The sequence below is a fragment of the Platalea leucorodia genome (assembly GCF_965183815.1).
Source record: "Platalea leucorodia genome assembly, chromosome: 12".
NCBI lineage: Eukaryota > Metazoa > Chordata > Aves > Pelecaniformes > Threskiornithidae > Platalea > Platalea leucorodia.
The window spans coordinates 5,718,344-5,742,875 of record NC_138834.1 but is presented as its reverse complement, the minus strand read 5'-3'; the positions used below and the strand labels follow the sequence as shown (position 1 = coordinate 5,742,875).

Genomic DNA, 24,532 nt, shown 5'->3' with positions numbered 1-24,532 from the left:
CGCAGTCCAGACTGAATATATCTCACTATTAATTAGAGATCGGCCCAGACCAAAGACATCTATTTGATCCCTCCCTCCCTCTGGAATCTTTTCTTGCCTGGGAAAAATTGCTCAGCACTGGCTGGAGGATTGACCATTGTGTTGTAGAGAAACTTCTGTGGTTTCCAAATGTGTTTCATTCTCCTCTGGAATTAAACAAAAAAAAAATCCTTCTAAGCCTCTGCGAACCTTCTGCATGTAAAGGGTTTCTCTCCTTCTCTCAAGTTCATTCTTGCCTATAAATCCATCCTACCGAGACCTCTGTCAAACCCCATATGTTTTTTTGTGAATAGTTTTGGTTTCAAGAATACAAAGCTTTTATCAGTTTGCCGCTGACTTCCGAACTGCTGACCTGGCAAAAGTGGATTGGGAGTGATGCAGATTTGCAGCCCCCCATTGCATTGTGCATTAGCAATGTTAGACTAAAGAAAATGTTCTGTTTTACTGCCCACTAATATTCAATATGCCAGTTTCTTACTTATATTGAAACATGGATGAGAAAAAGTCATAAGTTTGATCGGGCAATAAATGAACAAAAACCAACCGGTAAAAAGTTTTGGAACTTTGCTTGGGATCTGGCCAATCAATCTCCTCCTTGTTTTATGCAGTACTTGATTAATGGCTTTCAAGTAGGTATGAGATTGGGGAAGGTGGAAAGGGAGCTGTACAGCTGATGCAATGGGATGTTTTCAGTGTATGAGCTTTGAGCCAACCGTGTTATTCCATGGCACCTCTGTCAGATTGTTTTGTAATTGTGGGTAACAGTATTGATCTCTGGTAATACATTGCTTTTGAGAAAAACTGAGGGGCATGCTAAGCAAACATTAGAGTTGTCTTTCTGTTTCCTTTTATCTTTGGCCTGCAGTGGTGGAGAGCCGAGGAGGGATCATGGACAGCATACAGAGATTTTCAAACCTGCCAACGTATCTCCCCGCGAGCTATCACCTCTGCAATGCTGATGTTTTCTTCTTCCTCAAAGAAGCCAACCAGGATATCATGAGGAACTCCAGTTTGCAGTCTAGGGTGGATTCATTCTTTATATACAAAGCCAAACTGCCACCTGTCCTAAATGCCACATATGGACCCTTTTCTGTTGAACAGTCTGTTCCCTTGGACCTCATGCTGACTTCTGCATCTTTTGGTTTCACAAATAAATTCACTTTCAATTGGAAATTAAAATCTCACATAATCAACAGCTCAATCTATTCCAACAAACCTAAAATACAAACCTTGTTCTATATTGCGGGGAAGGACTGGGATGACAATAATTCTGCGGAGAGGTTGCCTTGCGTGAAGATGTTTGCTTTCCTGGAGTCTAGAGAAGTTGTGGCCAGCTGTAGATTGACAGGTCATCTAGGATTATGTGTTGCGGAGCTGGAATTATCTCCTAGCTGGTTCAGCTCCCCTCCACCCCTGGTTTCAGAGGAAACAGCCTCCTTGGAAGGGATTACTGTGGAGCTCTTCTATAAGATTTATACAGCCGATGGGGAATGTTCTCCAGAGGATGCAAAATGGGAAAACAATATCCATGCAGGTCAAGATAATGAACACAAGGCTTTGTCAGCTATGGAGAGGATTGGTAGCATCATTGTTTACCCAAATCAAGACAAATTAAAACAGTCTTCACTGAGGCTAGATGAAAATGTCGTTATTCGCTTACCACTCAACCCGGTCAGAGAAGGTGACGTTGTGACCTTTCATGTTTCCCTGGCTGATGACTCTCTAGCAGACCAGTTTGTATTAAGGTAAGAGAATTTTTAAAGTGCTGTATGCTAAACAGTCTACAAATAGGGACAAATCAATGTCGGGTGTAATACTTTCTACATTCAGTGTTTTCCTGAGAGAACTTAAGCATTTCCTCTCCACCTGGGGAAAACCATAAATAGTCTTGAATTATCTGTGTGGATGACACTTTTTGGAACATGGGAATTGATTTTAAAGTATGAGCTATAAATGTATGATTATTTTTTGTTTTAATTCTATTTGCTTCTAGTCATAATTCTGCCTCTTAAATTATGCTTCTGTAAGTCACCCAGGGTAACTGCTGCAATCCATTTTGCTAGACAGTTTGCAGGAGCGTTTTCTGTTTCTTTGGTGAAGCTTCCTCTCTTTTTATCAACTTTCTTATCATCTTTCCAAAGTACATGGGATACATCTTGCACAGGTCATATGCGGTGAGGAACTATTTTGTTGCATTATACAGAGGGGAGCTGAGAAGTGAGAAAATGAGAGGTGCCTCAGCTTGCATAGGAAGTCTTTGGCAGAGCCAGAATTTGGATCCAAACTTTGCAAGTCATCTTCAATTTTTCTGTAAGACAGCCCATCCTGCTTCCTCAAGCTTTTGACTGCTTGTTGCGAGGCCCATTTTTGTTTTAAGTTTTGAGACTTTCTGGTGACCTTTACTTGTGAATCTGCCTGTAATAGGAGAATTCAGGCATTTCTAACCACCCCGAGGGTTAGTGCTGCATATTTGTTATGTCCTTAGCTGTCAGACTGTGGGTTCAGAGCTGCATAGAGACCAAATTCAGAGAGAAACGTGAGCCAGACTGGGGGAATAAAAGGGCCAAAAGGTAATTGGAAAGTGTCATATGCTGTGAGAATGCGAGACACTTGGGAAGGAAGGAGTTGCAGCCCGTGCTAGCAAACCTCAAAACAGATTCGTGCCTTACTTCTCACTTTTTGATCTGAGAACGATGGGAGCAGAACATGACAGAAGTGCACTTTGGGGACAGATGTTGAGAAAACAGACAGCAAACCTTATGCAGCACTTTCAAATCATTCAATGTTTGTGAAATAGCACATGCATATTAATAAACTTACAGATTGCTGCGTGAATCAGGACAAGTGGTTCATAGCGCAGTGCACAGGCGGAGGGAAAGAAATGGTCCGCAATATCCCAGGCACTTCCATCTACTCAGGGTGTGGGGAAAATATGTGAGAAATGTGATAGAGTTTAACCAGACTTTAAAAGCTTTGGGTCAGGAAGGGTCTTCTTATAAACCCAACTTATTCTTGCTTTTACTTGGCGTTACCGGTTTTTCTTCGTTGAATATGGTTTTGGCCATCATCCACTGTCAGCAGGTGGACCAACCTTATGGAGCAGTCAGGTTTCGGCAGTTGTGTATTGATCCTCAGTGCTATAGCAGAGAGATTATGGAATTTGCCTAAGGCTCTGCAAGGATTGAACATCAGCTCTTAATTCTCTAGGTATTAGAGACAACCTGAGATGAGGATGTTTTCTTTCCATTGGAATTTCTAAAATAAGATTTACCTTGCAACAAACAGTGCAAGGGTAGAGCTTTAATATTTCTGCTGGCCAGGAAAGCACCAAAAACTTCTTGATAGTTTTGAAATGCTGTCTTTCAAAAGCAAAGTAGTTTCTGGAAGTACTGAGCATAGTAACTAACCTGGGGTTTCAAGGAAGCAGAAACAGAGGGAGTCGAGAGCCTCCAAACTGGGGAGCCCCAGGATGAGCCACAAGAGCCTGGCTGCTGCCTTGTCTTCTCCCGCAGGCTCCCATGACTTGCACATCTCCAGCCGGCCGGCGGGAGTCACTTCCCGGTGCTCCCGAGCTCCGGGAAGGCAGTCAGGTTTCCATGGGAATTTCCTTCTTTGAAAAGTGTGCAGAATCGTTTCATCTCCAAGAGATGTTTCTGTTACAATAAATCAGCATGTTTTACGTGCCCAGAAATATTTCCTTGGAAAATTCACTATCGACTCTATGTGGTCTAGCCTGTCTGGTCTTTTATTTGGCTTTGCTTGCATTGTGCTTTTCATCAGAGAAACTGCAAGTATTTTTGTTTAACCTTCAGTTGAATGCTGGAAGTAAGAGGCAAAAGGCAATTCCGCTGATGGTTCACCCATCCTCCAGGATGGAGAGAGCATCAGCAACTGTTGCTATGATTCCTTTGAATGACATACGTGGGGCCCATGGAGAGATTATTCAGCTGAAGTTTACACAGTAGGCAGGGAATTATGCCGAGGGAAATACAATCACTGTAGCTCCTGCATCTAATTTATGCAGTTTCCCTCACAGGCTTTCCCTGTTTCTCAGCTCAATGCTAATGTCCATAAAAACCCAGAAGGTTTTTATATACATAGAATTTCTGTATGATATAGCCAGAGAAAAATACATTGAAGTGAACGTTTGCCTTGGGAAATATATTTTTGCCTAATATAACTGATTGTTTTTAATCATATCTGTTGTAAGTGTAGCGGGGTGAATTGCAGTCTGGCTCTCATGCGATGATAGATCAAAATCAAGTCATTCTGAACACAGCGTTTGATGCCGACCTCAAGCTCTGACAGTATGCAAAAGAATGGATATGCTCAATTTTATGCACCTCTTTACTATTTCATGCTGTGTTGTATAGTATTTTATTTTATGTTGGATTTTGTTCTAGCAAAACTGACTTCAGTTCTCATACGAGAGCAGATTCTTCCTCATATTGGTAAAATTTGGGATTCTTAACCAAGCTTGGAAACTGAAAAGCAATTGGAAACAGTTTCTTGATTCAGCAATGTGTTGTGTTGAAAGATGCTCCCTTGTTAAACCCTCATCCTTCCAGTAATGTCGCTTACCGGGTGATGCTGCAGGTTATATGTGAAGCTCCAGCTATCACTTGCAGTCCCTTTCATCAGTCCAGACTGCTTTTGCTCTGCTTAAGCTAAGTCTTGATTGTTCGTTTTCATTCAATAACTAGAATTTGAGATTGAGTTGGAGCTCTAGTTGTGCTATGGTCTGGGGAATTTGTTTCTTTTCATGCTGCAATCCAGCCAGCGTGGCTTGGTGTAATTGAAGGACCTGGATACGTCAACAGGCAGAATTTGGAGGCTAAGTGTGCATTTAATGCTTTTGCTGTGCCTGACAGTCATATTGCTCACTTTGTTGACAGATGATCTATACATGTGTGCAATGAAATTCTTATGACGCTGGAGATGAATTTGTGGCCTTGCCGGTCTGGTCTGTACTGTAAAATTTACCATCTGTGAACATAAATTTTGCCCATTATATTAGGTGGGCTGCCACTAAACATAGTTTAACCATAGAGATAGGTGAAATGGGCTATGTTGCCATGATTAAACTTTTTTATGGGCTACCTAGTTTAAAAAAAAAAAAAAAAAAAAAAAAGGAAAAATGAAGTCCAGCTTTGAGATTCCAGCAGGGCTAATACATGCATCAGTGTCACAAATTTTCAGGCACTTTTTGTCTTTTGATGCTCAGGAGTATTTCTGTTACCTTCTTTACTGACGAACTTAGGTGAAACATAGTAAATGAGGAAAGATGGAAATCATGACTAAAGAAGGGGTAACACCAACTTTTGTGCTATTTACTAAACCGAAGTCTCCTGATATACATGGAGGAGTTATAAAAAACGACAGGAGAAAACAATTATTGCTTAACTGGAAGGACGGAAATCTCATCCAATAGCACAGGGAATGGCTTGCATTTCTTTTGTGGTGTATGTTATTTAACTCTATCTTGAGACTCAAAGGCTGTGTTTAAAAGAAAAGTGGGAGTCATTTTGTACAGCAGGAAAAAGTTTAATGGAATAAATGGACAATCACCCCTTGGTTATAGGAGAGAAACCAGGACGCTCTATAAATAAATGGCAGAGTTTTGTCCTGTTTTCCAAGTCTCCCCATTTAAACCATCAGTGAGGATGTGCTGGTAATGAAGGCTGAGCACTAACAGCAATTTGTCGAGTCACAGACAAAAAGTGGGTTTGTCGGCATTCGTTACACGTCCCTAACACAAATGACCCATCCTTCTTTTATGCCCGATCAGAATAGAAATGGAGATTGGAGGTATTCCAGGAATAATAGTAAGGGGCTGAAACCAGGTAATGAATCCCACGCTGGAGAAATGAAAGCGGCTGTGGTCGGGATGCGGTCCTCTGTCTGGAGGGGAATGGTGGGACCGTGCAAATAAACCTCGCTGTCGTTCGGTGCCTAGGCAACCTCAGGGAAAAAGATTATCCGCTTCTCTCTGCCATGCTCCACATATTGCAGGGCAAAGATTACTTTTTGATTTTTTGGATGAACCAGTACAAGGTGTAATACACGCCGGTTGGCTTTTACTGATTATTCTCACTAGGAAAAATGATATTAAGGATTTATATTAATAAACATATATCCATATGGAGGAGGTTATGTCTCCTGCTAAGGAATAAAAATTGCACAGGCCATTAAAACTGACTTACAAGGCTTCTGCGTTAATAATGAAAGATCTGTAGAAGTCTGAGCAGTCGTCTAGAAGGCCAGAAAAAGATCATTAAGAGGATGTCTCCTGCCAATAGCTGCCAAGAGCAAACAAGGGAAAGAAAACAGAAGGTTTTAGATCTGGAAATGCATAGAAAATGAGAGCATACAGACTGTGGGGAATGCAGCCTGGCTGCGTGTGAGGAGGAGGCTCCGCGTGGCCTTCATCGCTTGTAACCAAGCTGGTATGAATGGGGAAGCAGGGCAGGATTGTTACTGGTGAGAGAAATAAATGATTAACTGAAGCATCGTTTTAGGATGAAAATTCAGCAGAAGTGAAAGTGTTGAGAAAGGGAAAAATAGACTTCTGAAATGAATCAGAAATGCTAGTTCAGATTTAGAAATAATTACAGAATTAAAGCATTACGGGCGACTTGGGAATATTTGTTTTTTACCCAAAGATTTCAATAAACCCAGAATGAATGTTTAAATCCGTTCTTTCTTTCCTTTCTCTGAATGTACATTGAACTAAATGTAAAATATGAAATAGTAATACGTAATATTAATAAAAAATATAAAGCACTGCAAAGTCTGGAAATGCCAGAGATGTCTGTGCAACCTTAACTCAGTCCCCATGTATATACGCATTATAACATATTCCTCAAAGAAAAATTCACACTGTTTTTTTCCAGATCTCCTGCTTTGTTCGATGCGTACATTGTCTTGCTCCCACTCTTTTCTTTTCGTCACTGAACAGGAAAAGGGAGTAACTTCCTTTCAGGACCCTCTTGCAAAGCCTGGGGGGGAGCTGTCACCAGATTTTTTCTTAGCTTGGATAAACCATTTCTAGAAATTCTCTTTCAGAAAGGGTTGAACCATTCTTTCATTTTTCTTATTTCTGTTTGAGACAGGCACGTGGCCCAGAAAAAGTAGCTTCAGCTGATGAAAGCCTGGCATAATGGTATGGAGTTACAAATCTCAAAAGGATGTTGTATGAAGTAGTTAGACCTGAATCTGCGTCGGCTGAAGTGAAAAAGGCATCCTCCCTGGGTACCTGCAGGCAGCGCGTGGCTGTGCTGCACCCACGTGCGCAAGCCAGCCTGCCCTGGAAGTAGTCTTACCATGCTGCCAGGTTTTCTCTCCTTTTTATGTGTTTTAAGATAACCTTCTCTGCCCTAGGCACAGTGGAGAGGGAGAAGAAAAAAACCCACCCCGTCATACAGTCTTAAAAACAGTTAAAAATGACAAAAAAAAATAGCTCCTTCCTAGAGCTTGAGCAGTCCTAAAAGCTTAAAAACCGATGGATATCCGACAGTGAATAAATGACCCAGTGAATCCTGAAAGACCCCGCAAGACTACAGTCAATAAAGCTTTTTAATGGAATTTTAGATAAAGGTCAACTATCTGCTACAATAATCAGCCGTCCGTGATCACTCTTCACAGGAATAAAACAGGCAGAGCAGCAGCCCCACGCGACAGCGAGAAGCTCTTGTTAGTTGTTGGATATTGGCTTTGAAGCACTTCCAGACGGGATCGCAGCGTCGTGGTGATAAAATGCTCTTTTTTTTATTAAGATGTTTTCCAACAGTGACTTCTGTTGCCCTGCAAAAGGGGTCCTGAACCTGCCGTTTTGTCCAGAAACGCAGCTGCTCGTTAAGGTGGCTTTATTAAGGTGTTGTTAAGGTAAAGGAGGACGAGACAGTGATGGGAGGCTGTGGTGCTGGGCTTGGGTGACTGGGGCAAGTGTCCCCGCCGTCTGCCCCTTCCCTTGCCCTCCGCAGCCCTGGCTTAGGGATGCTCCCTTCTCCCACGGAGTGGCGAAATGTTCATAGGAGTTGGAGGGGAGGGGTTGACCAAAATGCAGAATTAGATTAATTAAAAATATTTAGCCTGCATGTGTATTTCACCAGTGTTTTTCACTGAGAAGGTGAATGGTTTGACTGCTAGTTATTTTTAATTTTGACAGTTTGGGAATATTTCACGTGTATGGTGGGGGAACACTAAGTACAGCTGGAATGAAACAAGGACCTACTTTGCATTGGAAAAGGTGTTTGGTTTGCCTTGAAACCCTGCTTTTTCTTCTGTTCGAGTCCTGCCAGCAGCACAGCTATCTCATTCATCTGCCCATCTGCATCTATGAGCGCTAAGGGATGTGGCAATGTTATGTAAATTAATTTGCTATATCTCATATTCAGAACCATAAAGTGGAAAAAAAGAGTTAGTTATGTTGATTTTAAGTCAGTTGGTGTGCGAGGAGGCATCTCATCTCTGTGGTACCGAACTACAAGTGGGTGAGCAGTGCTTTGTGTAACTGGTGGCAGTGCATCTTGTGTGACACATCAGATCGTTTTGCACGTGTGTGACAAATAAGATTTGTAATAGGAGCTCCGACAACCTCTTGTCTGCCAGCGTGTTAGCAGGCACTGCTATACTCTGAAAACGGAGACGATGTGAAAAGTGTTTCCCGTGGATTTGGAAGGTGCCAGTACGCCATGTGACTTGACACAAACTCAGCCTTGTTGATGGTAATGGAAAGAGATTTTACATTTTTAAATGGTTCGGATTCTACAAGCTTGTTCCTAGGCTGCTCCCCGTCTCCGAAAGCTTCGACATGACAGCTCCTGCTAATTAACTCCAGGCAGCTCCTGCACAACTCAATGCTTGCTTTGGGGTCGGGTGCGGATCTGCAGAGCACTGCCAGCAGATGTGGCACGGTTGCACTGAGAGCAAGGTATGACCTGTGGTTAAAATGCTCGCGATGCAGAGTGTGCCTGGGAAGTAGGCAAGTGGATTTTGGAGGAGACCACTGCTAAAAGGGCGCCCTTGGTTTGTTGCATCTGCTCAGGCTCCCTCTATGCAACGTGAAGGTGTGCTGGGTAGCAATCCCTCTTGGATGAGGAGCTGCGTCTAAGGGGCTGCCGAAGGGTCAGCCTCTCCAGTCCGCACAGGGCATTGCCACTGCCCTTCTCCAAATCTTTCTTTTGCTGGGGGCTATCCTGTCTGTAGTAATTGCCTTGCAGGAAGGGACAGATGATTCACCCCTGCTGTGATTAACATCGGTGCAGGTATGAAATGGGAAGGGAAAGCCACCAAAGATGGAATTAGGAGTTGAGTTTTGCCTGTGAGCACCTGGCTCCGAGTTCAGTTACCTCTGTTAATGAACACAAAGCTGCCTTCATGTGACAAAACTGCTTAAATACACGGTATCACAAAGGGTAATTTAAGGAAGACGGCTGCAAGATAAACGTTTTCTTCATCCATTTTTTTTTTTTTTTTTGGACCTTGTAGTCAGGTTGGGAACACAGGTTGGAAGAAGTTCCTGCCTTTGAGTGGTCATTTCAAGTTCGGGGACACGCTGTGACTTTTTGCAAACTGTGTGTCCTAGTGAGCGAGTCCCTGGCGGGGAGCTTGGGGGGATGTCTTTGTTTTGGACAATATGCTGAGTGGTCCCTGCTTTGTGCTGCCAGACAATGATGGCATTGATCAGCTGCTTGTACGGCTCTTCATTAGCTGGCAGTGCAGTAAATCACGGTCTTGTTTAAACAAGTCAGACACAACAGTGATTTGGTCGTTGATGCAGTTACTTCTAGTGGGTAATGAATAGTATTAAAAGAAAAGTATAAAAACGTGTCTACTTTGAACTTTACTTTCTTCCTGAGATAAATGTTTTGGGCAATGCGTTGCTGTCATTTTATCCTGGTAAAAACCAGATTACTATCCCATGAAGCTGATGAAGTATTGCTTTGAGTGAGCACATTGATCTCAGTTTCTTCGTGTTGCTCTGATGCCACAGAGGGTTGCTTTCGTCCTTGTGTTTAACTGTAAGTTTTTGCATGATCTGATACAAGAAGGCCAGTGTGATGGTTAGCTGACAGCTTTGTGGAGGGAGGACTTTCAGAAAAAGCAGAAGACAGAATATTGTGAGAAAATTGTCAACATATCTTCTTGTTTTGGGTGCTCCTCCTGCCCCCCATGCAGTTTATGTCAATAAAGGACTCATAAGAAACGGTTTTGGACAAAGCAGAGCAGGGACTTGTGCTCTGTGTGAGGTATTTAATGCTTCAGACAGCTGCCACGTGTGCCTTGGATGCTGTACTCGGCCAGGGTATGAAAGAAATCATATTAACAAAGTTATTGGATCCCAGATGAATCAAAAGAGCTGCAGGAGAAGAAAACAGTGACAAATGAGTCTGCCATTCCAAGGCACAGCAAATGGTGCTTACAGTTAAAGCTATTTCACTTCTTGCACCATTCAGCTGTAAGCCCTCCAATGCTGTGTGGGCAGCGGGGAGCGGGGCAGGGCGAGGAAGGCGATGCCTCGTGTCGGCAGAGCTGCAGAAAGCCCCCATGCAGTGGGGCCAGTGTTGCTTCGCACGGGGGCATGGCAGCGGCAGCTCTTCTTGAGCTTCCCAGAGCCCAGGGAGCTGCTCCTGCGTGGCGGGGTTCATCTCTCATCTCCCCCCAGCTTTCAGTCTGCCACTTAAAAGCCCCCTGCCCTGAGCAGTGCTGGGTGTCGGTGCCCCCCATGGAGCAGTGCTTCATCCTGTGTTGAGAGTTACATACAAATACCTAAGAGAAAAACGTCTCTAAAATATGTTCTCCTTTGGATCCCTACAGAGATGCTGTGGATATTCCCAGCAGAGGAGGAACTGGTCAGAGCAGCAGTATTTCCAGGGGTATCCCAATGAGGAGGGTACTGTTGGGAGGGCCGTATTCAAGCAGCCCCATGTTTGTGGGGCAGGTTTGTCACCTTTATCACTCTAAGCCACCAGGCATGGCTCCAGCAGGTCTCCCTCTGCTCCTGCTGTGCTTTCGTTTAAGTTGCTCACTAGGACCAAAATATACCTTCCCCTCCTCACTACATCCTTTTTGAAATTTTCCTGCCAAGTGAACTCTCTCAGTTGCTTTTTTTCTCACTGTGTGGCCCAAGCTTTTGTGGTTTTAATGAAGGAGTCCTCAAATGCATTTTCACTGAATCCCCATCTCTAATTGCGCTGGTCCTAGAAGACTGCAAGTGGGAAAAGAAGAGAAGAAGTAGTGTGGGATAGACAGTGCCTTGTTTATGGGCTTTCTAAGCATCTGCTCAAGTTAATGAGGGTCTGGGTAAGAAATGTGCCAAGCAGCCACAGGAAGCACACGTATGAGCGCTTTGATGTAGATCCCTGATGGAAGATGGCGATAAAATGCACCAAGTGATGCTTGGGGACAGTCTGAAAAGTTTGTCCCGTCCTGGGAGGTGGCAGAGGGTGAGGGAGAAGCGGTAGCAGACTGTGAGAATCTGGACCGGGATCCAAATGCATTGTGAGGTTTGGGTTGTTTTGGATCTGGGAGTTTGGCTCTGGCCCATCCCTAATTTAATTTGCCTGGCCAGAGTCTTCTCTCTCTTACACAGAAAAGAGGGGTGATTTAATTGACTTCCGTAGAGTTGCTTAGGATTTGTGCCAGTTAAAACTATTTGAATTTGGTTGTGTGCAAGGCACGTGTGTGCGCCAGTGTTCTGGCTTCCTATTTCTGATAATTACTGGGAAATTTGTTAGGGGCAGTAGTAACCCAGGGTGGGTGGGTGGATAGGACACAGATGGATAGGGAACGGACATGTTTTGGGTACTGTTTCTAATGACACGCAGTAACACTAGTAGTACAGTCTTAATTATGGCATTTCCTGCTGTTATCTCCATAATGTGGCATAAGTACCTATGCTCTTCAGCTAAGATGACTTTTGACTCATTTGCCAAAGCTAATAACCCTTTAAAAATAATTTAAACCTTTTCAGAAGTATTTCACTGATGCTCTTGGGACCAGTAGTCCTTTATTTGCTATGGAACAGATACAGAATGAATAGCAGTACTGTGGACTCCCTCAAACAGCGACCTTATGTGAGATGTCGTGATTACAGCAATTAAATCCTCTTTGCCAAGGCAACCACGGCTTTATTTCAAACTAAAGTTAGGTTTTTTCCCCAAATGAATCTCTCCTGCATGCATTATTCATTTTTCTTTGGAACATTTAGCCTGTACGAGTTGCACGAGCTCAAATTCAGTATTATTATTTATTAATTATTGCATTGAGGTAACGTCTAGGACAGCCTGCCTCAAGGGGTCAGAGAGCGCAGAGTTCCCCTGTGCTGCCAGAAACAGAACAAGGCCATAACCCTTGTCTTGGGGTGGGGGTTGAGGACTTAACAGCATTTCTAGAACAACTTGTGAAGAGTTTGCATTTGCTTTTTGCTTGACTTCATAACCCATGACAAGGAAGTATAGGGCATTTTGGTCCAGTGGATGCTTAGACCAATACAGTTCTGACCGTACTCTTAAACTTTTTAACTTAAGTATTTGAAAAAAAGTAGGTCATGTCATCTCAGGCTTTCTAAGTCCAGCGAAGTCTGGGTGACTTGAACACTGAACTTCTTGTCGCTGTGGCTCTTGCTTGGGGAGGGGAAGGTCGGTGATCAGAAATGATGGTTAAGATGGAACATTTTCTTCAAGAATTTTGGAAATTCTAGCTTAGGATGGTTTTTCAGTTCCTTTTGTTTTAAAGAAAAACCTGTTAAAGAAGTGCCTATAACCCTTGCCTTAAATGTGCTACATCCTCATTTTAAGATTAAGTGAGTTCATTGTCTGTTTCTGCTATTATATAAATAGCAACTTGATTGACAAGAAAACTAGAATGATTCTGTTTAAATCTGTACTGCTCTCCTAAGAAATCTACATTCATTATTCCTGGGATGACTGAAAGATTTACAATAGTTTATAATCTGGTATCATTTCATTCTTCTTCTTGGTATTATTAATCACCTTGTCATAAAACGTCAGGAGAACTTTGTTCAGCTTGCATGATTTGGGCTGAGAAAGCCATATTTTAATATTAATGTTTCTTAGGAAATTGGGTAGATATCTTTGCATTCTGGGAAACATAAAATGGATGAATGATGTCCTTTGACTAGACATTAGATGTTTACAAGGTGCTGAAGTTGAAGAATGGTTGAAAGAAACCTGCAGCTGTACCACCTTGGGAAGAGAAATGACCATGCAAAGCAGGCCTCGTTCAGGTCAATATTTGGTTGTAGACCTCTGAAATCACGAGTACCATGGAGGCTGGTGTTTGTGGTTGATCCTTCTCCGTGTTGGTGCCAGACTGCTGTGCTGGTGTGGCTGTGTCGATGGCGGTGTCTCGTTGGCGACATGAAACCCAGGTCCCAATTATTTGGTCATTTAATGATTCCAGGTTGCATTTCACAAGCCCAGAGGCAGTCAACCAGGATCCTGGCTGGGTTTCAGCTTCAGTAATTACAACTTGCCAGCGCAGATTCTCTCTGCCTCTTAAATCACATTCGCTATTTTTCACTTCCTTTGCTAAACTGCTGTGTCCGCCCGTGCTGTTGTTGATGATAATAGTTCTAATGCTTAGCCTATTTATGTAACATTATTTTATCTGTAACGTCTCACGGTGTTTTTACAAGAAACGTCTGTCATTGCTTTCATTTTACAAATTACTATTTTTATTGCTCACGTTCCAATGATACACCTCAAATACGAGATGTTTTCCAAAAGGAGGGAAGGTAATTCCCATTCTACCCCCAAACTGTTATTTTTGAACGAGGACTGTGGGGCTGAGGCGATGTTCCTGCCCTTTCCTTTAGCTCTCTTACCAGAGCAAATGTATTTGGGAGGGCCAAAAGAGTACCCAACACAAGGGTGGTGAGTTGGTGGACAGGGAGGTGCCATCCTGTGCGTGGATCCTGTGCTGTCCGCCAAATGGTGATGCCCAGTCCATCTTTCCTGGGGCTCTGCCCCTCTGTCTGTCCCTTAGCGGCCTGGGCTTTTCCTGTATCGCCTCCATCCTGGGCCTCCGCACAGGGGAGATTCAGGATGACTGCCAGGCTCAGATCTGTGTGCAGGCCAGGAGAGGGCAGAGTGGACTTGTGTCTGGCTTGTGCCTGAAGCAGAAAACCCAGGGAAACGTCAACAGCAGGTCGGGAGGGGAATAATTTTGGCCAAGGATGCGGCTTGGTGCTGGCGCAGGTGCCCTGGCTGGGATGGGAAGCTACTTCACCGGTTGTGATCCCCCTGAATGGACTCAGCACATCACCTCAAGAACGCCTCTACAGGGGAAGATTTAGCAACTTGTTCACCCAGTGGTGCAAGCCCTCTGCAAAGGGTTGGAGACCCGGCAGCCTGGAAGGCTCCCCCAGGTATTATTTCTTCCTGAGGAGGAGCAGGTCTCTGCTGGGGTGTCCGCCACACATCCTGGGGTTCACCCAGGCAGTAGACAATGGCTGTGTGCTCGTGTATCCAATCTTGCTACCCGAAATTAAAATGCACGTAACACGTTTTTTTTCTTTTTCCTTTTTCCCCGCCCCCCCTTCCTTAAATGATTCCTGAAAGCTGGGCATTTTCTTTTTATGAATGCACTGTGCCCCTTGTGTGTGCTGGGCATTTGAAATGCACTTAATAAAGCAAACTTCTCTGCCGGTCTGTAGGTTAAGAAGCTATAAGTGAGCTTGTCTCTTTGCAGAGCAACTTTCTTTCTGGACTTGAAAAACAATGGAAATGTAGTTAATGTTCAGCCTGACAGAGTCTTAGTAAACACATTAAGGGCTTCATTTAATAAAATCATATTTCACATTCACAGACAAGCAGCAGAACAGAGTTGAGTCTTTTTTAATGAATAAAGTCCTTAGTAAGGAACTTGTAATCTTTCTTTATGTGAGGCTCATTCTCAGGTTTTTTTATTTTAGGAGCCAGGGAGATTTAGTGCAGCATTTTCTAAATTGTGTCGTGCTTCCTTTGGAACAGAAAGGAAAGGGAAATGTATCTTAATCTTAAACAGACATGAAACAAAAATGTGGTTTTTCCCAAAAGAAAAGTTAAACATTTGCAAGAAAAATGTCCTTCATGGAAATTTAAGTTCTGTTAAAACACATTTACTGTCAGAAAATAATGGTGCTGGATGAGCTCTAATAATAAACTAATTTGTGTGTACCATGGGAGTGGACTTTTTCGGTCTTTTGTTGTAAGTCATGCTGGAAGGGCTGCCACTGGGCTACGAGAGCACAGATATTTTCACACTGGGATTTGTGTCTACTTGAATTATGTGAATAACTATATTGAAATACAACTGGGAAAAAATTCATCATGTGACTTATTATGAAAACGTTGCTTCTTACTCCATTCAACAGTGTTTGAGGAGCTCCATGTATTTTTCTCTCAGTTTTTTTTTTTTAATTCTTTTTTCTTAAATACCCTCTTTGCACCGTGCCTCAATTGTGCCGCACGCAGACCAGGCGACAGCAGCCTCCTGGTTTCTGGGTAACCGGCCTGCTGCGGCTAACGAATAACATTAACGGGCTGGTTGTGAGCCGCTTTCCCGGGGCACCGGGGTTGCACAGTCCTCTCCTTGCCTTCATTGATCCAATTTGTTGAGATCAGCAGGTGCACCAAAGCATGCAAATTTAAAATTTGCTTTGAGGAAAATTGAGTGGCGTTTTTCCCTGAAACGAGCTGTTTCTCTGAACATCTCTCCCAGCTAGCTTGCTTGGGAGAATATTTGCAGAAATGGAATGCAGAAGTGATACAAATGCAGCCAAATTGAATACATTTACAGATGTAAAAGGCTTGGCTTTTTTTAGGCCTGCAAAACTCTTTGGGGTGAGGACTGTCACTTTGTGTAGATTTATAGTGCCTTACATAATAAGTCCCTAAACACATTGGCCTTCAGGTGCCACTGCAGTCTGATGGGTTTAATAACGGTGATGATGCTGGTCCCACCCAGCTTACAGACCCGCAGGTTTCTAAGACAGCGCAGGTACCTTTTATCCTCTCTGGTCCGCAGTCAGTCATGCTTGATAAGAGTGTGAAAATGAGATTTGTCAACTAGTAAACCCTCAATGATCGATAATTAGTTGTAATTATGCGCTGTTTAAGTGCTATGGAGAGAAAATTGAAGTTTGTGGCCGGAGTAGGAAATGAAGAATGGCAGGTACACCGAGCCATTTGGCGTAAGAGAAATTCATTTAAAGCACTGAATTTGCGCAAAGAAAGGTGAGTTAAGCTGCCTTCTCTAGCCGGGCCATGTCACACAGCTGTAGGGGTAGTAGTGTTCAGGCTAAGCCGGCTAACGTAGGCCTTGGTGAGCTTGCTGACCATAAAGCATCGTAACTTGAACAACAAGGAGGTTTGCTTTTTATTCATAGTCTCCCAAAAAATGTGCCCAGGGTGAAATGTCATGAGCAAGCCCTTATTTGTGAGGAAATATCCTTTGAGACTTCTACTGTGTTTATAACCAAAGATCATCCGCCCACCCTGGTTTAAATTTTTGTCTAAATGGTTTGGTTTTGGATGAAAGAGGAAAGGTCTTTGTTCGCTTCTCTTTGCTTTCGTCTCTGCTCAAAAGAGCCCAACAGACCAGGTTTCCAGATGGACAGAGATGTTATTCCAGCTGTTTCTGTGGAGGCTCTCTGAAAATCCAGTTGTGTGTGTCCTGGGATTTCTGTACAGACTTACCAGTTAAATCTGCCAGTGATAATTCTTCTCAGTCAAGGAGCCAGAGAGGGTCTTTGCTTCTTTATCTGTATACCCATGGGTGATTTCTGCTACCTCGTGTGTCTGATTGTCATTCTCTAAATAGACATGCAAAATGAAACTGTTTAACTGCAGGAGGTGGGAGTGAAATAACTGGAGTAGACCTATTACCCAGTGGTAAGTGAGAAAGAGCCAGCAAAATTTATGGTTTCTGAAGGACCAGTGTATTTTTAAGCTTCTTGTATTCCTACACTTCACAGCTAAGATTAGCAGATTGTTGACAGCTCCATGATATATTTGCCGTCACCTGGCTGGAGTCCGAAGCAAGTGATAAATTTTTAGTTTGAATGAGCTTGTGTGATGTGCAATGGCAGATATATTTTTGTTACTACAAGTATGTAGCATGTCCTGTGGTTGGGGATTTTGGTGCTATTCTTGGTGTGGCCTTAAGTGATTTGCTTGCTTTCCTCGTGCTTCTGTTTCACCATCCAAGAAAAGATGAAGAAAATGACATATTTCTCATATGCTGTGATGGCTCATTCTCTTTCTGCAATGTTGGAGCCTGCCACAGGCTCGTATCATTTTCATGGGGTTCAGGAAAGCCTGTCTGCTGGCAGGAGGCGGTAAGCGCTCTGCAGAAAAGAATCCAACATTTCCAGTCGCTGTTGCTGAATTTCATGTGTCTTCAGTATATGTCGCATGAACTTAGATTCAAAAATTTGGCGTGTTTTTGGAGTGATAATTCTATGTTCTGGGAAGATTCTCCTCCCAGAATACACATTCGATATGGGAGAAGGGACAGTGTGAATCAGTTTTGTCCTCACTTGACTGAACACCTAGAGGAACTGAATTTGCAGATTTTGGCATGTGGATAAAAGCATAGTGTTATATATTGGCGAACTCTATTCAAATGAAGACAAAAGATAAATGATAGTTTATTGGATTCCCTCATCTTTATAGTTTCTGGTGTCTAAATTTATCTCAACAAAGTGAAATCTGTCTTCCTCAGGCCTTTTAAAAGGTCTCGCATATATCAGCATTAATAGGATGTAGCTGCGTTGACGCTGGTATTCTACTGCTTGAGAAATATCTGAGTCAGACGAGCTGGCTTTGCTTCAGTGGGAGAAGGAAGAGAAATACAGTGTCACACCCCAAATCAGGGGCTTCTGTTCGCTGGGGGAGCTGGAGCTAGCTACGGACTGCTCTGGAGAGCACGTCATGCGTGGCAGATCGGGGAGGGAAATGGTGGCACAAACAATGTTCAAAACCACTGCAAAGTGTAGCTGTCTAGGTCTAGAAATTGTCTATCGCTTGTAGCAGCAGCTTTTATCAGCTTGAAAACCAGGAAGTTTGAAAGCAAGCAATTATTTTATTCCCTGGAATGGGAACACTTGAGTTTTCTCACTGAAGACCATTCAGAAATGTACGCACTGATGTATGTACACACGATGTACGTATGCACAAATAATGAACTACTTCAGTTCTTCACCTGGACAATAAAAGCAGCCATTTCCAAGCCGGGTAATGCACGTCTGTTTGACGTGACTGCTGGGAGGAAGCAAGCAGAGAAAAGAAATTCTCTGAGAGGGCTGCTGAGTCTGCTGGGGAGGCGAAGGGGCAGAAGTGCAACGCTGCAGTGCAAAGGCATTTGAAAGCAATGCTACTTGCGCGTGCAGCACAGGGACTGCGGGAAGCCGGGAAGCTGTCCCTTCCCTTCAGTCACGCGGAGAAGCGGGGACCCGCTCCTGAGGGTATACATAGCATATGTGTGGCAAATGGACTCGTGCGGGGCCCCATTAGCCTGTGCTGTCTGCTTTCTGTGTTGGCATGCCATGGGGGAGCTTGGCAAAGGTTCATTTCGGTGGAAAACAGTGCTCTGTAAGGGGATTTTACAGTACATGCACATGCGGACTCCCCGGATCAAGCCTGATGAATGGATTTGGCCAGAAAACCGAAGGGAGTAGCCAGTTTGGGAAGTGGCACTGCTGTCCGTGCGAGTCTCCCCGAGAGCTCGGAGCATCTGTGCCCTCCAAACTGCCAAGGAGGGAGCAGCAGCAGCAATCTTACGAAGTGGGTAAAATAAGAAGCTAGGCATATACAGTAGGTATAGGTGTAAAAGAGCAAAGCCCCCACCTCTGCTGGATTGTGTATTTGTACTGTTCTGGAGAAAGGTTCAAACTGTATCTAGAAATGGGTCTTTCTGAATTTGAGAGCAGTTTAATGGTAGAACGTAGCAAACAGAAAAACTGAATATGCGTAAGTAAAATGCATACTTTAAACTTTACATTGTATGGGGTTAGATTTCCTAGACATTTTTAAACCCTGGATGCATCCAGAGAGCAACAGATTTGGTGCTGAAAGTCCATCGTATTATAGGGCCTATGCCATTTTTCCATACCTTGGGGTGAAGGGTACAGGAATTCATAGATTACAGGGATTAATATTGTTTCTTTTAAGTGTAAGTATGCAAGGCAGATATATTTGAAACAAAGGAAGTATCCATGTCCATGCAGCCAGTTTACTTTGAAACAGCTTAGTTGTTAATGGAAATCAGTTTGCCTTTGTGTTGCAAAAATGGAGTTGGAGGGTGATACTGGGAAAACCAAAAGGGGACAGAGAAGCAGAACTAGCTTGAAAACGCAAATCTTTGGTGGTGGAGACTGAGAAGCATCAACAGACAGGGAAGCCGGCTCTTTCCATATCAAGGAAATTTTTTGCTTTCGTGCAGGCAGAGCAAGGAATTAAGCCTGGGCAAAAAGCTTGAGGGTTGTGTCTATTCAGCAGTACCTGAGAGGTGCCACATGTGGAGCTGGCATCCTGTGTCGTATTTACACGACACAGTGTGGCTGTGTTTCATGGGGAGACAAGGGGCCCGAGCACCTCTCATTCGGGTTTGATTCTGCCTCCATGGCAGCTCTCTGCTGCCTGCTTCTCACTCAGATACCCACACGTTCTCCTCCAACAAGGGTAGAGACGCTCTCCGAAGCACCTCCAAAACTCTGATGTACTTAGACGTCAAAAATGGAAGGTGTACCGCTCGTGCTCCAGAGTCGTGGTGATCGCTTGCCGTAGGGGGGAGAGCATATGCACAGCAAATGGACACTTATATAACCCCATTAGCTTATACTGTATGATTTCAACTGTTGGTTTGCCACAGGGAGTTGGAGAAGAAGAATTAGGTAATATAAATAGAAAGATGACATCCTCAGAAAGAACGCCATTCAGCACATATTGCTGGCTGGCCTCATGGTTCAGAGCCGATAAGCAAATTTGGCCTGAATCCTGTTGCAGCATTTTACAATGGCACCAGCATAGCAGAAGAATTGGCAATATCAGCAGAGGTGGATGCTGTGGATGTGATTCCTGCCATCCGCTGCCCGCAGCTCTGACTGCGGGAGCCTGCCTCTCAGTGGCAGAAACCTAGGGCCAAATTAATTGTGATTAATTTTGATTACGGACCATTCCCTTTGAAGTGACTCTCGAGATGAATTTGTCCTGTGCGTGCTTTAAATGGCAAGTTGTTTAGACGTGCTTCTGCTAATGCATCCTCCAGGTTTATTTCAAATATCCTTTTTCATTCTTTCAGTGATTGGTTCCTGGTACAAATGCAGACACTTTGCATTAATTCCCCACAGGGCTTCTATGCCATCTTTTTAGGCCTTTGAGTGGCAAACATGAAAGCGTTATGGTAATGATGAGGGCCAAATCTTGTGTTCTTTATTCAGATATCAGTTAGGAAAAAAAATCTGTGGCGCTTAATCATGCAAAAATCCTACTAAGAACTCATTCAAGGGAGGGTTTGAGTGACGACCTCAAGATTTGGCCCACAGTGCGTGATGGCTTTTAACAACATCTAGGTAGTGATTAGGTGGAAGAATGTAAGTATAAATGGTTGAAGTGCTGGAGCGAAAAAAGAGTTAATAGTATTGTCCGTTCAACACCACAAGGGGCTGTTGCATATTATTACGTTTAAAGAAAAGGAAAGTACAATGAATGCACTTTTAAGCCAATTCCTCCCACTGTTCTTTTCATTTGTCTTTGGAATATTCGGTAGGACTGACTGAAGGCTTTGTCTGGTCTAGCAGGAGCCTCTTGGCTGCCTAATAGCAGTGCAGAAGGTATGGCACAGCACCTTTTCTTATTTATTTATTTACTTACTTATAAAAAGGAGTGTTTACAGAAAGCTGCGCTTTGACCCAGGCTTTAAGAAAAGCTGCCTGTGCTGTACTCCTTGCAGTCTTCTGAAAGCTCACGTGTTGAGAAGCATTTCTCACCATGAACAAGCTGCCAAATGCATTTGAAATGGAAAATTTCTGATTGAAATGGGCATCTTGGAGCTTCCAGCTGCTGGCAACCGTATGGCAAAACAATTGCAACGTTTGCAATTGCTTTGCAGAACCTGCTTATCTAACAATCAGGACAACTTTAAATATTTATTTGAAACTGGTTTGTTTTAAGCATTGAAGAGCACTGCTTTTTTCCCCTCTTTGTCTAATTAAAACAGGGTGAAGGCAGCCAGGGATCCCGTTTGCCCACGTCATGAATGCTGAAGGTAGATCATTTCAGGGCCTTTCAGGTCTCTTCAGAGAAGGAAAGGAATTTGGAAATGCTTAGGCTTATATGAAAGCTGTATCTTGAAGACCTTTCTAAACGGACATGAAAATTTCAGAGGAGGGATCAGGAGAAGAGGAAAACTCTGCAGATTTTGTTTCCATTCACAGGCAGAGGTTGAGATCAGCAGGGAGGTGCCCATTGCATGGCAGGCAGCAAGCCCCAAGGCTGGGGCACTGGGCAAGGGCTCAAACTTGAATTGAATTTCTTCTTGTGCTGGTTTTCCTTGTCATCTTTCCCCATTTTCAGCTAGGGTAGTCACTGACCTCCAGCTATGCTACCTCCTGTGTCCTCTCTTCACCCTCGAGCTCTGTGGTTGGGTGGTTTGTGCTTGGGGGACTTTTTGGGTGGAAGGGGTGAAGCAGAGCTTTGCCCCTCACTTGGTCTCCAGCTTCTCTTCCACAGCTTGTTCCTGAGTCTCCAGCAAAGCTTTTTCTGACTCCATAACTGCATGTCTCAGATGCAGGACTTTGGAGAAAAAGTATTGTGCAGCCATCGGGGTGGCTGCAGCCGGCTGCCATGTCGCGGGCTGATGGCAACTGGGAAGAGAGGGGCTGTCCATATCTATGCCCTAGAAAGTCCTGCACATAGGTGGAGAGGCTCTTTGGTGCAGAAAGTCCTCTGCCAACTCGCAAATGTGATTTTGAAAGTTATCCTTACAAGTCTTCTGACAACTGTTCCTATTAGGAACTCAATCAGTACAGCATTGTGAATTCAGTCAAGTTTTCCCTTGACATGCAATGAATGTATTAAGTGATGAAATGTCAGTCAATCAAAGCAAATTTGCACTTATTCCAGAAAGAAATCTGAATATGTAACTGTTGTAGCGGTGATTGGGTGAGCAGAGATTTTACAGTCCTTTTGCTGCATAATGAAAGTCCTGAATAGATGGGTCGACCTCCTGGCTAATGTAGTGGTAATCCTGCCATAGCCAAATTGTTTCTCATTTCTAACCATTTCTGTCCAAGTTTGAATCACAGTGTTTCTGTCTGGTTGGTCCTGGTTTGCAATTGAATGATTTAACCTCATAAGGGTCCTGACTCCCCTGTCATATTTCCATGTACTCTCTGCAGAATTCTCAAGCTGCAGAAGGTGATCAGGGATGAAAAGGGGGCCTTCTGGCATCCAGCAAATCTCTTATTGTTTGAGCAAACCGCCTCTCGTCTCGAGTCACCTTGAAGAAAGTAGGCTTTTCAGTAAACAAAAGGGAAAATCTGCTTAGTACATTTTTGGTTTTGATTAAGACCGTAACTTCAGCAGGCTCTGCCACTAATCTGCCTGATGTAGAAACGGGTACCTTTTAAGAAGCTGCAGCCCAAAATTAATTTCTGCAAATGTATTCGCTCTTTGAAAAAACCCTACTAAGGATTTAAAATTGGGAAATGCTGAGGCTGTTGGGAAGCTTGTCTGGCTCAGAAAGAACGAACTGAGATGTAGCGTGTGTTGGACATGTGGTGGGGTTGAGTGTATTGGGGTCGGCTGTGGCAGGCGGACGTCACGGCTGAGCTTGCGCTGCTTCCCCTGCTGCGCACGCGGGACCGCGCGCCGGGGTCGCAGGGTGGGCATGGAGCTGAATCGCCGCCTCTCTTCAACCCTCTTCAAGTCCTTTCCTGGCAGGGAGATGACAGACCCGTTATCCTCTCTGTGCGCTGAGATCTTCTGGCTGCTGAGCCATCAATAATACACGCCGTCGTTGCCCAGACAAAGCTTTTCCTTTCTTTGTTTTTTGTAACACGTTTGCATTCGTTGCTGCCACTTCGGCGTAGTGTCACCCGGCTGTGTGAGCCTTTCGCAACACGTCGCTTTGCTCAGCGGTGCTCGACATCCACGGTGTCGAAAAGCAGCTCAAAGGCGCTGAGGTCTCCTCCTTGGCTTGTTGCAAGCCTGCTCATCCTGAGAGTTTCCCACAGTTTTGTTCATGCCAAAAAAAACTTCCTTGGAAGGAAGAATCTCAGGATTTGGCTTTATAACCTAAATGCAGCTGACTTTGCTGCATAAATGCAGGGTGATTTATCTGAGCGAGGGCTGCAGCATTGGCTCCTTTTAGGGGCTCTTTTCTCCCTCGTTCGCCCTCCTCCTCCGCAGAGTGTAATGCATTTGGAGCTCTCCGAGGCCATTTCCACAGCGTTGTGATTCATCGATAATTATACTGCTTTAAATCTATTGTTCGTTTACTTTTCATAAAAGTCCCCAGCTTTAAAACCGGCTTTTAAACTTTTATTTCATTCAAGTTTATGTTGGTTTGCTGAAAAAAAAAAAAATAAACCTATGCACTTTTATTGTCTTTTAGCATCTGCTTCATTATCCATTATATTTCAATACTTATTTATTCCAATGAAGGAATATAAATATTGAAACATTCTGCAGAAAGCTAAATGAACTGCCAGCAGTAAATAGCATTTTTGATCAATTTAATAATTTTTCTTCCTGTTTGCGAATCAATTGTAAACACGCCTCGATTTTTACACCTTTGGTTGCTATTTGAAATTATTCTGCAGAGAGATTACTTTGAGTTGTTTCATACTAGGTGGGCTTGCAGGATTTCATCTGATGAGCTATAAGCTTTGTGTATTTTTTTTTTAAGGGTAACTCTTCTGTTTATGCAGTACACTTCACCTGGCAGCACGTCCTCGCCTGACGGATTGGCTTGCGTGCTTTCTCTCTAGATCAGATTTGAACTGATTTGTAGGAGTTAAATGAATATCAATGTCTGTGCTGTTTTATTCCTAACTTTGATAAAATTCCAGCCCTTTCTCATTGTGTTTCTTTTAAGATTCGAATTCTTGGTCTGCATTCAGATTGCAATTACTTTTTTCCCCAGTATTTTCTAGCTATTCTTAATGGGTACGACCTGCCGTGTCCTTAGTCTGTTCTTTATAAAAAGTCTTTAATAGAGCACTCTGAGAGGCATGTACAACATACGAAAACCTGAAAACTCTTCTGCTAAGAGTAAATTTCCCTTCAAATTTCTTTGCCCCATAGAGCAGAGCTGACTTGTGCACAAGTTCTTAAGGTCAGGAAAATTGTGAGATATTTAATGAAAATGAAATCTAAAATCAATGGTCATCTGCTGAGACAGCATCTTTCTAGAAATTTAAGATTTGAACTTACTAGTACTTCATAACTGACATCTTTGCATGATGGTCTTGGGGAATTCAAGG

General features: G+C 43.5%; 1 protein-coding gene across 1 annotated transcript in view; it reads left to right on the top strand.

Moving 5' to 3' along the window:
- TMEM132B (transmembrane protein 132B) overlaps positions 1 to 24,532 on the top strand; it is a gene marked incomplete at both ends in the record, with an annotated part of 254,308 nt that overhangs the window by 68,864 nt on the left and 160,912 nt on the right. The window contains one exon of the mRNA XM_082324682.1: positions 905 to 1,784. Coding sequence (XP_082180808.1) covers positions 905 to 1,784 — 880 coding nt within the window. The remainder of the gene's footprint in view (positions 1 to 904; positions 1,785 to 24,532) is intronic.